The sequence below is a fragment of the Neophocaena asiaeorientalis genome, unplaced genomic scaffold (genome assembly GCF_003031525.2).
Source record: "Neophocaena asiaeorientalis asiaeorientalis breed wild unplaced genomic scaffold, Neophocaena_asiaeorientalis_V1.1 scaffold612, whole genome shotgun sequence".
Taxonomy (NCBI): domain Eukaryota; kingdom Metazoa; phylum Chordata; class Mammalia; order Artiodactyla; family Phocoenidae; genus Neophocaena; species Neophocaena asiaeorientalis.
In genome coordinates this window covers 1,485,104-1,497,507 of record NW_020171815.1, presented here as the reverse complement: position 1 = coordinate 1,497,507, position 12,404 = coordinate 1,485,104, and the positions used below count along the sequence as shown (strand labels likewise).

Genomic DNA, 12,404 nt, shown 5'->3' with positions numbered 1-12,404 from the left:
ATATACCGGTTAACGAGTTAAAAGAACTAAGTTCATTAAAAGTTCCAAAGTTATTAGTAGCAGAATATAACCTAATATTACCCCCAAAAATAACTTTGTTTCTCTTTTATATTCTCCAGTAAGCAACTTAGAAAATGTAACTTTTTATCTTGGAAATATAAATATTTTTTAATAATTTAGAAATAAATTTAAAGCCTCATTCTATCTTTGAAACCAGAGTATTTCAAGTGAGGAGGGAAAATGTAAAATTATATATTTCCAAGAAAGATGCACGTATTTCCAAGAAAGATGAAAGCAAAGTCACCAACCTGATACAAATAATCTCCAAGACCAAAGGGCCAAGGAGCTATGCATTTATTAAAAGACAAAACTCACCCTAACTAGTGAAAAGCAAAACACTTTTCTGCTGCTACCACTCTATTGAACAACTAACTCCTCTGCCAGCCCCCTCATCCACTATGAAATTAACTCTCATATCAGTATGGGACAGAGAATCAGAAACCAAAACACAAGGCTTTTCCATATAGATTATTTTTTTTGAGACTGAGCACTTCCTTTTAAGAGAAGTTCACAGCCTCAATGACAGTATGTCTAAAGAAATTTTGCAGTGGAAATACATGGTAATAAGACGAATTCTACCATTAAAACATTTAATTTATAAAACACAAAAGAATAAACCCAACTAGCATTCTAAGTGCAACTCCTTATCTTTGGCTGTAGAGTGTTTCTAAAACCTCTGGCAGACAAATTAAACAGATTTGCTATGGAATGTACCGAAGTCAAACAATCTGCAACTGTAATTACTATTAAACTTTTCATGAGAATGGAGGATGCTGTGTTTTACATTACTACATAAAAAATAAAATGATAATGAAAACATGAGATCACAGCAAAAGATTTCTAACTTTCATAAGGAAAGTTTTTCTAAGGATTATAACCTAAACTGATAAATAACAATAAAGGTATGGCTTTTTAATTTATTTATAAGATTACTGCAAGTCTTTTCCATGTGAATAAAATACTTATCTAAGGAGCAATACTACAGTTCATAAAGCAGCATATTGATAGGCCATAGGTCAACCATGGTTTAGCTACATGGTTATAAGGACTTTACAAGCACAATTCTTGTTCAAATGATATAAAATCCAATCAACATAAAATCTAGAAATCACCTCTTTAAAGACCTTGACCATACACAATAGAAATACTGTATATGCATACAATTAATGATGACCATCAAAAGTAAAGCAATTCATTTTACTCCCAAAATTTTTCAATAGAATTGACATAAACAATTTGTCTAAATCATGGTTACTGAGGTATCAACAATAAGAGAAAGAAAAAAAAAACAAATATGATAAATTCTGTTCTTCCTTCTCTTCCTTCCCCCATATCTCCTTACATTAAGTTATAATCTATTGTATTACACTAGCAGGCCCACCATGTCCCAAACTGAAACTCCGCTTTTCTGATAGGGGTTCTCTTGCCCTATTTATATTTATATTTATTTATCACATAATATATAATATTAATATTTCTGGTTAACAACCCAATTATCATCTTATGCCACTTAAGTTGCAATGGGTTTCTTGAAAACTGATTTATCACTATTAATACAGAAAAGATATTTTTTACTTCCCAAATAAAAGGAAAAAGCAAAACAAAACAAACAGTAAACAAGCAAATAAAAAATAGGGGAAGGAATTAGACTTCTCAGGAAAAACTAATAGTGAAAACACTGAAAATCAGTAAGCTTCATCACAGTAAAATGAGTTAAATTAAGCTTAATTTAATTACAATGCCAAAAGCACCAATTACAATCAACTACAAAATTTCTAAAACTCACCAAAAGAATACAAATGCTACATTATGGTGAGAAAAATGGAAGATTAGGAAAACAATCAAATTATGTCAAAACCCACTATGTTATACTTTATGAGGGTATGCAAATTCTTTCAATTGATCTAGAATTCATCTATAATGAACACTGCACGAATCAAGACCAAATATGAACCAGTCAGAAAGTACAGTGGGATACCCAATTATTAAAGACAGTGATATATTCTGTGTAAAATTTAGAGCTCAGCCACATTTCAAGGACCATATCTTTCTAAAAAGGTTGCCATTTTATTTTTTAATTTTTTTCCCAAAAAACTCACTATTCTGCGCAATCTCTAGCCTGAACCAAAATTATTTTTGGAAATTAAATGCTAGTCAGAACTGGAAAAAAGCCAATTTCTCCAAAAGAATCCCTAAATTCAGTAGTATTCAAATCTAATTTCCAACTAGATTTTTCTCTGCAATTTAATGATATGATCCTAAGGCTCTTCTGAAATGTTCGATTCAATATGGCAACAGTCCTCATGCAGTCTCTCCAATAGCTAACTAAAATAGCCACGCAGGAGTTGAAAAGAGACAAAGACACAGACATGAAATCACTGGAAAAAGGGAGGAAAGTGTAGAAAACAATCCCATAAACTGTAAGTTCAGAACCTAAAAGAAATTTAGACCAATTATCAGGTAGATAAAGCCAAAAACGCAGCTTTAGCTTATGCCACACCCCAGCTTCACTTCATAGAGACCAACTGAACAAAGGTAGGAAGATGTTTTATTCTTCTTCCCTAATCTCAACACCTACCCTAATCTGGTTCAGAAACCCAGGTTCCATAGGAACCATAAAACTATGCTGACATCTTTTTCTACTCAAACCTGACCTATTATGGAAGCAAGGTATTTTATCCCTACCCATTGGAACCTTTCCCACTTCTGCCACTGCCCTTGGCCTCTATACACTATCTATATCCATACAGAGGTAACAAATTCTATAAAACAACTGGCTAAGTAAAGGACAGAAATTAATAGTAGCATATTATATGCTCAGAGATAGAATCCCAAAATAAACACTAAAACCAGGTTTCAAGGTAAGACATACCTGGCACAAGTACATCATGGGAATTATAGCCTGCCATGTACTACACTGGTTAATAATAGCGAAGATGCAGGAGGAGGGAGGCATGCGGAAGGGAGAAAGATATCACTTCAGTAGGCTAAAAGAATCTCCAATGGTAGACAGAGAAAATGCTGTGGAAGCACTGATACAGAACACAAAATTCGGACACTCTCCCAGAAAACAGGAAGAAAAATGACAAAGAAATAAAAATTATGAAGAAGAACATAGTGGACATGGGGAACAGAAAATAAATAGCCAACCAAACAATATTCATTTCCCTGAAGGATGGACTATATCAAACAGAACTGAAAGAATAATCAAACATGCAATATAAGGAAGCTTTCTTCAGCAGCCAAACAAATAGTCTAAACAGATTAAATCCACCACGTTCCCAACTAAATCAAGGAAAATAATGTCATACAAATATATAGTGACAAATGTGGCATTTACAGAAAAAAAATGAAAAACATTCTTCAAGCAACCACACACAAAGAACTAGTTACCTACAACACAACAAAAATCAAGTTTTCCATAATTCTCTCCCCAGCAACAATAAACATCAACTGATTAAAAAAAAAAAAAAATGACTTCCAGCCAAAGACGGCACAGCAAAACCCCTCAAAACTCACCAAAAAACAGCAGAAAGTATGACAATAACAAACAGTGCCCCAATCAAAAAAGGGGGAAACTGAAGAAGGACATCACTACAGTCACAATCAGCAAATTTGGAGGCCGAACATCTTATTTATTTATTTTTATTGAAGTACAGCTGATTTACAATGTTCTAGGTATACAGCAAAGTGATTCAGTTATACACATATATATATTTATGTCTATTCTTTTTCAGATTCTTTTCCATTATAGACTACTACAAGCTATTAAATAGAGTTCCCTGTGCTATACAGTAGGTCCTGGTTGTTTATCTGTTTTATTGAGGCTGAACATTTTAAATTCTGTACTATAATAAGATAGGATGCCAAGAGCTGACACATGCTTCTCAGACCTCAAGCACAGAGGTATACAGAGTTAGGCCCTAGACAAACATAATGAGATCTAAGGGTACAGGTGGAATGCAGGAAATGGAATATAGAAAACCACAGTAATGATAACCAACAAGGACCTACTGGATAGCATAAGGAACTTTACTCAATATCTTGTAATGGGCGGGGGTGGTGGTGGTGGGATGAATTGGGAGATTGGGATTGACATATATACACTAATATGTATAAAATAGATAACTAATAAGAACCTGTTATATAAAAAAATAAATAAAATTCAAAAAAATCTTTTAATAACCTATAAAGGAAAAATATCTTAAAAAAGAATATATATAAAATATATATAATATACATATATATAACGGATTCACTTTTCCTTACACCTGAAACTAACACAACATTGTAAATCAACTATATTTCAATAAAATTTTTTTAAAAATAGAAAGATACATTAGACGTATAAGATACATTTATCAATCAGCTAGCTTCCTAACCAATGAAGATAAGAGGACAAGGAGCAGCCACTGATTTTTAACACCAACAGCCTGTGACTGGAGATACAGAGGGACTTCTGATAGACTCATCCACCTCTCAAACCCTGAAAACTGAGGGAGATGGACCACCAGGGCAACGGAGAAATTAAACACAATGAGAAGGTAAAAGACTCAGGTGGTCCGAGTTCATTACTCTCTCCCATCACTTCCCACATGATTCTTAAGTAAATTGCTGCCATCATTTTAAAAATAAGCAATAATTGCAAAGTAATGAACAAAGGACCTTTGTGCAGAAATTGCAAGTAAAGTAAAAGAGATAGAGATGAGGGAGACTGGAACATAAGCAAAAAGCATTAAAATCCATAGCAAGAACTTTCTATGAAAATAAATGAAGAAATCAGACAAACAGCTACTACTGTATCAATGAAATGAAAGAAACATAATTTTTTCTTTGTTTGAAAAGCACAAACACAAACTGGAGGGATGAAAGCCACATTACGAACAATAACGGGGAGAGGGGGAAGATGGCGGAAGAGTAAGACGCGGAGATCACCTTCCTCCCCACAGATACATCTACACGTGGAACAACTCCTACGGAACACCTACTGAACACTGGCAGAAGACCTCAGACCTCCCAAAAGGCAAGAAACTCCCCAGGTACCTGGGTAGGGCAAAAGAGAAAAGAATAAACAGAGACAAAAGAATAGGAACGGGACCTGCACCAGTGGGAGGGAGCTGTGAAGGAGGAAACGTTTCCACACACTAGAAGCCCCTTCGCAGGCGGAGACTGCGGGTGGCGGAGGGGGAAAGCTTCGAAGCCATGGAGGAGAGCACAGCAACAGGGGTGGGGAGGGAAAAGCGGAGAGATTCCCGCACAGAGGATCAGGGCCGACCGGCACTCACCAGACCGAGAGGCTTGTCTGCTCACCCGCCGGGTCGAGCGGGGCTGGGAGCTGAGGCTCGGGCTTCAGTCGGAGCGCCGGGAGAGGCCTGGCGTTGGCGGCGTGAACACAGCCTGCAGGGCGTTAGTGCACCGCGGCTAGCCGGGAGGGAGTCCAGGGAAAAGCCTGGACCTGCCGAAGAGGCAAGAGACTTTTTCTTGCCTCTTTGTTTCCTGGTGCGCGAGGAGAGGGGATTAAGAGCGCTGCTTAAAGGAGCTGCAGAGACAGGCGCAAGCCACGGCTAACAGCGCGGACCCCAGAGACGGGCAGGAGACGCTAAGGCTGCTGCTGCCGCCACCAAGAAGCCTGTGTGCGAGCACAGGTCACTCTCCATACCTCCCTTCCAGAACGCTCGGCGCGCCTCAGGCTGCTGCAACGTCACGCCGGACTCTGCCGCCGCAGGCTCGCCCCACATCCATACCCCTCCCTCCCCCCGGCCTGAGTGAGCCAGAGCCCCCGCATCAGCGGCTCCTTTAACCCCGTCCTGTCTGCACGAAGAACAGACGCCCTCCGGTGACCTACACGCAGAGGCAGGGCCAAATCCAAAGCTGAGCACCTGGGAGCTGTGAGAACAAAGAAGAGAAAGGGAAATCTCTCCCAGCAGCCTCAGAAGCAGCGGATTAAAACTCCACAATCAACTTGATGTACCCTGTATCTGTGGAATACAGTCTGAAAAAGAATTCAGAATAATGACAGTAAAGATGATCCAAAATCTTGGAAATAGAATAGAGAAAATGCAAGAAACATTTAACAAGGACCTAGAAGAACTAAAGATGAAACCAATGGTGAACAACACAATAAATGAAATTAAAAATACTCTAGAAGGGATCAATAGCAGAATAACTGAGACAGAAGAACAGCTAAGTGACCTGGAAGGTAAAAGAGTGGAAATAACTACCACAGAGCAGAATAAAGAAAAAAGAATGAAGAGAATTGAGGACAGTCTCAGAGACCTCTGGGACAACATCAAACACACCAACATTCGAATTATAGGGGTTCCAGAAGAAGAAGAGAAAAAGAAAGGGACTGAGAAAATATTTGAAGAGATTATAGTTAACTTCCCTAATATGGGAAAGGAAATAGTTAATCAAGTCCAGGAAGCACAGAGAGTCCCATACAGGATAAATCCAAGGAGCAATAACAAGAAAAAATAAAATAAAATAAAAACAAACATAAGAGCATGGTAGAAAGACATGGATAAAAATCACACAAATCAAAATAGAAAAAAATTGACAGTTAATGAGGTGATGCTAGATTTGAAAGACAATGTAAGCTTAATATATTTATAATAATGATATTGATTAAGAAAACTGAACTGGTAGTCCAGAACCAATATTCAAAGTCTTATGGAAGAAAATTTTTCTGAAATGAACAAAAACTTGAATCTATCAAATCTCACCTTGTTCTAGAACAAACTAATACATACAAAATTAATCAACTGATGATAATGCTAGTGAATTTACAGTCTTTTAAGGATTAAAAAAAAAATAAGTCAGATATGAGCATCCAGGAAGAACAAGCAATTCATTCAATAAGAAGTTTTAAGAAAAGTTCAGCCAGCCTCAGACTTTACCACAGTAACTATCAACACCAAATGGAGGTTCCAAAATTCTGGGGGAAGCTAAGATAACCTTCAAGTATAAAAGCAATAAACTCTCAAGATTGTAAGAAGACTTATAAGGCTTTCCTCAAATCTACTGGATGATTGAATTCAACTAACCAAGAAGTAAATCAAGATAATTCAGAAACGGTAAAAGAATTGGCAGTGAGCTTTGAGAGGATAGAATAAAGGACTAAAAATAGTGATTACTAAAATGTATGTAGATGTTTTAAACTTTGACAAAATAAATAATAGTAAGATACCAACAATGTCAGAACTTGGTAAGAAGAGAAGAAGAAGAAAGCATAAGTTGCTGTTTTCCTTATCTTTTATAACAGGAGTCAATGGACACTGCCAAAAGTTGAAATACCACTTTAAAAACTTGAATATATCAACCTTTTACTTTTTTTCTATACTTAGAGGGATCTTTTAGAAACTGAAATATGTTGTTGTGAATAAATACCTATGTAAAATTCATTTATTCCTTCCATTTTATCTATTTCTTTGTTCTCTTAGAAAATAAAATAAACATATATAAAAAACATATGATTCTGCTTTGTAAATTTTATTCTGTGCCTAATTGGCATATCTGTAGACAAAAATATCAGGCTTGATGTTTAACAGGTGCTAACAAATGTCAATTCTGGATGGTAAGATTGAGGTAACTTTAAATTATGCTTGAGTTTTATCTTTTTTTTTTTTTCCAGCCATGCCATGTGGCTTACAGGATCTTAGTTCCCCCAACCAGGGATTGAACCCAGGCCCACAGCAGTACGATAAAAATTTATCATTGTACAATATTTTTCTATCATGTATTTTTATCAGCTATAAATTATTATTGTAAACTATTCTAATGCTTTTTTCAAGAATGTTTCTAAAATTTGCATTCACTTTTTATCTAGGCAATATGATCATACAGTGATTCTAATGTATTTTTCTATATCTGTTAAAGATTGTGAATCTTTTTATATCATGAATTATAATTTTTTAACTTATTAATTGTGCTTCATCCCTCAGTAGGCTGATTTAATGTTCCCCAGAATGGTATAGGGTGTTATATTGTATGGTAAAATAAAGAAAAGAGATATGTATGTGTATGTAACATCTAATACATGGAAGAATTCCAAGTGCAAAGAAACCACAGCTCACATACAAGAAATGGAAACCAAAGAAAATAGTATAAAATGTAGAGAATATCAAAGAAGCTGAAAATTGACAAAATACATCGAATGTAACAATTTTAAATGGGTCTCCAAAATGGGTTGAAAAATCCCATCAAATTCTTTTTATAAGAAATACACCCAAAATAAAGTTACAGGTTAAAAAAGCATAGACAATAGCATACCAATAATTAATAACAAAGTGAACTCAAAGCAAACAAAACAAAACAAAGAAGCAAGAAAACATTAAATGAAAGCACAAGAAAAGGTCACTTTATACTGGCAACATTTTTTAAACTAACCAAAAAAATAAATAACTATCATAAACATAAGTTGAATAATTAGAACTAGAATATATAAATCAAAAATACTTAGATATTCAACAAAAAATTGACAGAAAAATATAGTAATGAAAGACAAACATTCCACTGCTGATGAATAGATTAACAGAGGAAAATATCAATAACAATGCACAAGCTCTGAAAATCATAATTTATGTTCTACCCTACTTCCAAGAATATTTACAAATATTATGGGGAGTATTAAGCCACAAAGGAAACCCTTAAAAATATAACATAGCAGAAAGTGTATATATAGGCCAACATTCTCTTTCTACAAAGCACAAAGGAAAAAAAAAAGACAAATTAACAGCAAACGTTAAACTAAAAAGAAAGAAAAAGTCACTTTGAAATTTAAAAACTCTCCTAATAAATATGTCTTCAAAGAAACAATACCCTTCTATCTATGAGTCTCAATTTTTTCATATTTAAAAAAAACTTTAAAGGCTCTTATGAGGTCTTTCTAGCCACCCCTCACCCTGACACACACAAACCACAATGATTTTCATGTATCTACCGAGCATATACCATATGTTCAGCTTTCTGACTGATTATTCAATGTGATATGCAAAAGTAGAACAGGTACTTACATTAAAACAGTGTATGATCAAATTGGGGAGTTAGAAAAAGCAAAGAACAGTCACCAACATACTATAAATATTATAGAAATTCAAAGAAGGAGATCAGGGTAGAGAGGGAAGGCTTATTTATGTGACTTGTTAGGACTCGAAGATGGAAGAAATCTGAAAATCCAGAGAAGAAATGGGGAGAACATTCTGGTCAAGAATACTATATCAATGAAGACTAAAGAATAAAATATTAAATACTGACAGTTATAAAAAGTTACTATAGTGAATATAGCCTAGGAAGAAAAACACCGTAGTCCTAGACCAAATTGTTTATACTAAAAAATGAGCTGTAACAAGATTTTAAAGTACAATGGTTGTGGCTGCCAGCTAAAGTTTGGAAAGGCTCCCATCACTTTGAATGTCCATTCAAATAGACTTCTACTTTTAGGTATATTTCATATCTCTAGAGAGAATAACGTTACCGATAAACAATGATCTTTATTTGCCGTTTGGGAAACTAACTATAGCAGAGGTAAGATACTCCGCCAGGCTTCCATAGCTACTTTGTGCAATGAGAGGAAAACAGTAATAGCTAAGAATTTAAAGAACATTATCACATTCGGGATCTTCTGATTCTGTAAACTGTATATTTATTTCACATTCCTATAGTCTAACACACAAAAATTAAAATAATTAGACTAAAAAAATTCTAATCAAGAATGCCGTTTACCCTGAAAAGAAAGAAGGAAACCCAGACAGATTTAAAACTGGTTTATAATAAACAAGGTAGAGAGGACTAGGACTGCCAACTAGGAGGGAGTGGGAGGAAATAAAGCATCGTAGTTTCTGAAGAAAAGGCTGCTATTAAGTATAATTGCACCAGCTTGATCCAAATCCAATATTTCTTATTCATTGAAAAGAAACATATTAAAATAGCAGCAATTTCCTTTACAAATAAACACATGCAGCCAAGGAAGCTTCTACCAAAAAAGTTTAACCCTAAAGGTAATAAAAAGCAGGAGTGACATTATTTCAGTGCTCTAACTTCAAATAGTAACTTCTAAATACAAATATGCTATAGTTAAGTCAGTAATAAATTTTTTTGATTCTACTAAAAGTTACAATGAAATTCCTTCAAACACTCTAATCCTATATTTTTATGTTAAAGTGCATAAAAATAAGAAAAATCTTCCAATGAATAATTAGAAATTATTGCTATATGTTAACCGTGGAAATCATTAATGGTAATATTTGCACTTATTTATAATTATGATCTTTATGAGAAATAGGAAGTTTCACTTACAAGTACCTAAATTTAGGTGTGTCGGGCTAATTTTGAATATAAGCATCTTGCTGCACACTATATAGAAATTTGACTTTTTATTCAAGGTACTTTCAGTTACTATTTGTCCCTTGACTTGTAAGTTGCATCTGGACCAGAAACTATAAGTTAACCATAAATATCTTCTGGCAAGCCATATCTCTGAGCTTCTCTATGAGTATGGTGACTCTTAAAATAGACATATCCCTTGTAAATAATATATCTGTAATATAAGTATTTCAACTAAATGATCTCAGTAAGTTCTTTCTATCTATCACTCTCCCATGCCCCACATACATACAAAAACCACAATGACTTTTTAGTATTTAAAGATACTGGCTCCTGAGGGGCATGAAGACTCTAAGCCATGATGGGCTGCATACCCACCAGTGTGAATCTGTCTTCTTGCACCTAAGCTGTCACTTGGGGGGCCAAAGAGAACAGCTCTTGGATGGATATATGGACCGCTGCAAGAATTACTCTCCCAAAAGAGAATTACTTGACGTTGCCCTGCTGGCAAGATATTTTTCCTGTTCTAAATCCTTATAAGTAAATCTGATATAAAATGTGTGGTGAGTCTGAGTGTTTGGTTGAACTTAAAAGACTATCTGGTGGACTTTGCAAAAACTAACTCAAAATTTAAAATTTTTCTTCAAATACAAAGTAACTGTAATTTGTGTTAAGTGCCCAGCAACTATAATTATAGTATTGTAATTATAGTATTTTCTCATAAATATGAAAAGCAATTTCTTTTTAAAATATTCATTGTTTTCATTTTTCCAACATCTAAGCTTCAGATTAACCATTAATGCAAATATGAATGCCTTTCATTGAGCCTCAACAATAATATTCCACATTCAACCTCTTAAATTGGAGAGATTAGCCACATTGATCAGATGCTATAGGCATCACTGAAGAATTCTACATACGGTTTTTAAATGTTCAATAAAATGATCTAAATAAGCAGAATTGAATAGATCTGGGGATACATGAAGCTTTATAGAAAGTTGTTTTTCTATACATTTATTGAGATTTTCAATTCCTAAACATAATCTGAGATGCTAAAGAGTTTGTCAAGATCTTGCCTCATATACTGACAAACTAGAAAAATTACACAGTTAGATATCTATTTCTCTCATTTTTGATAAATTTTGTAAAGTTAATGTTAACACATGAATTTTGTCTTTCATTTAAATGCAAAAAGGCTCTATTTAAAATCTAAACTGTCCTGAACACGTAATCATTAGCAGTTCTGCACTGTTTGACATAATAAGTTCTGAAACAAATTTTGAAGTGTAACATTCTCACGGTCAACAATAAGTGATATCTAAATGGGATCCATTAAGTGCCTGAAGAAATCCTTTTCTATTTTAAAGAAGATAATCTATCAGGTAAACTATTTTCTTGAAATCTTGAATTTATAAAGAATATCTTGTTAGAGATTCTAGATAAAAATGATTAAAGGTGCTAATTAAGGGTTTTTTATATCCTTCTTTACCAATAAAATTTATATTTTAAATTATCTCCATTGCAGACATTCAATGTCACTTGTCATTTTTTAATAAAATCATTTGCCATAAAACTTCTAGTGAATTCCTTAAGATACTCTTTTAAAAAAACTGTTAAATTAAACCACTTACTGTAAACAGCCCACTCTTACTGCTACAGGAATGTGGGGAAGTTGAGTGGCCCACTTCAATGTCACATCCTGATAAACATGCAACATGTTATTATGGTTTCCAATCAAAGTATTTATTGTTCCTTCAGAAACTATGGGTTGAAGACAGAAAAAGAGGATAATAAGAAAACAATCATTTCCAACAGTATATTATATCCCTTTTAGAGGATTTATGATACAAATTAATTCTAATGTCTTGACTTAATGCATAAAGATTTTAAGTAATAAAACATTATTTTTCAACTACAAGCTACCAATATCAAAAAGAAAAAAATCATTTTATAAGTATATAAAAACTACATATATAACTATAAAAACTGTAACCAGATAGTGGCCAACATTTTTGTATTTTATC

The 12,404-nt window shown here is 34.2% G+C and overlaps 1 protein-coding gene across 1 annotated transcript in view; it reads right to left on the bottom strand.

The window, feature by feature from the left end:
- LOC112394249 (protein PTHB1) overlaps positions 1-12,404 on the bottom strand; it is a gene marked incomplete at its 3' end in the record, with an annotated part of 222,556 nt that overhangs the window by 95,366 nt on the left and 114,786 nt on the right. Inside the window, exon 9 of the mRNA XM_024736986.1 lies at positions 12,012-12,141. Coding sequence (XP_024592754.1) covers positions 12,012-12,141 — 130 coding nt within the window. The remainder of the gene's footprint in view (positions 1-12,011; positions 12,142-12,404) is intronic.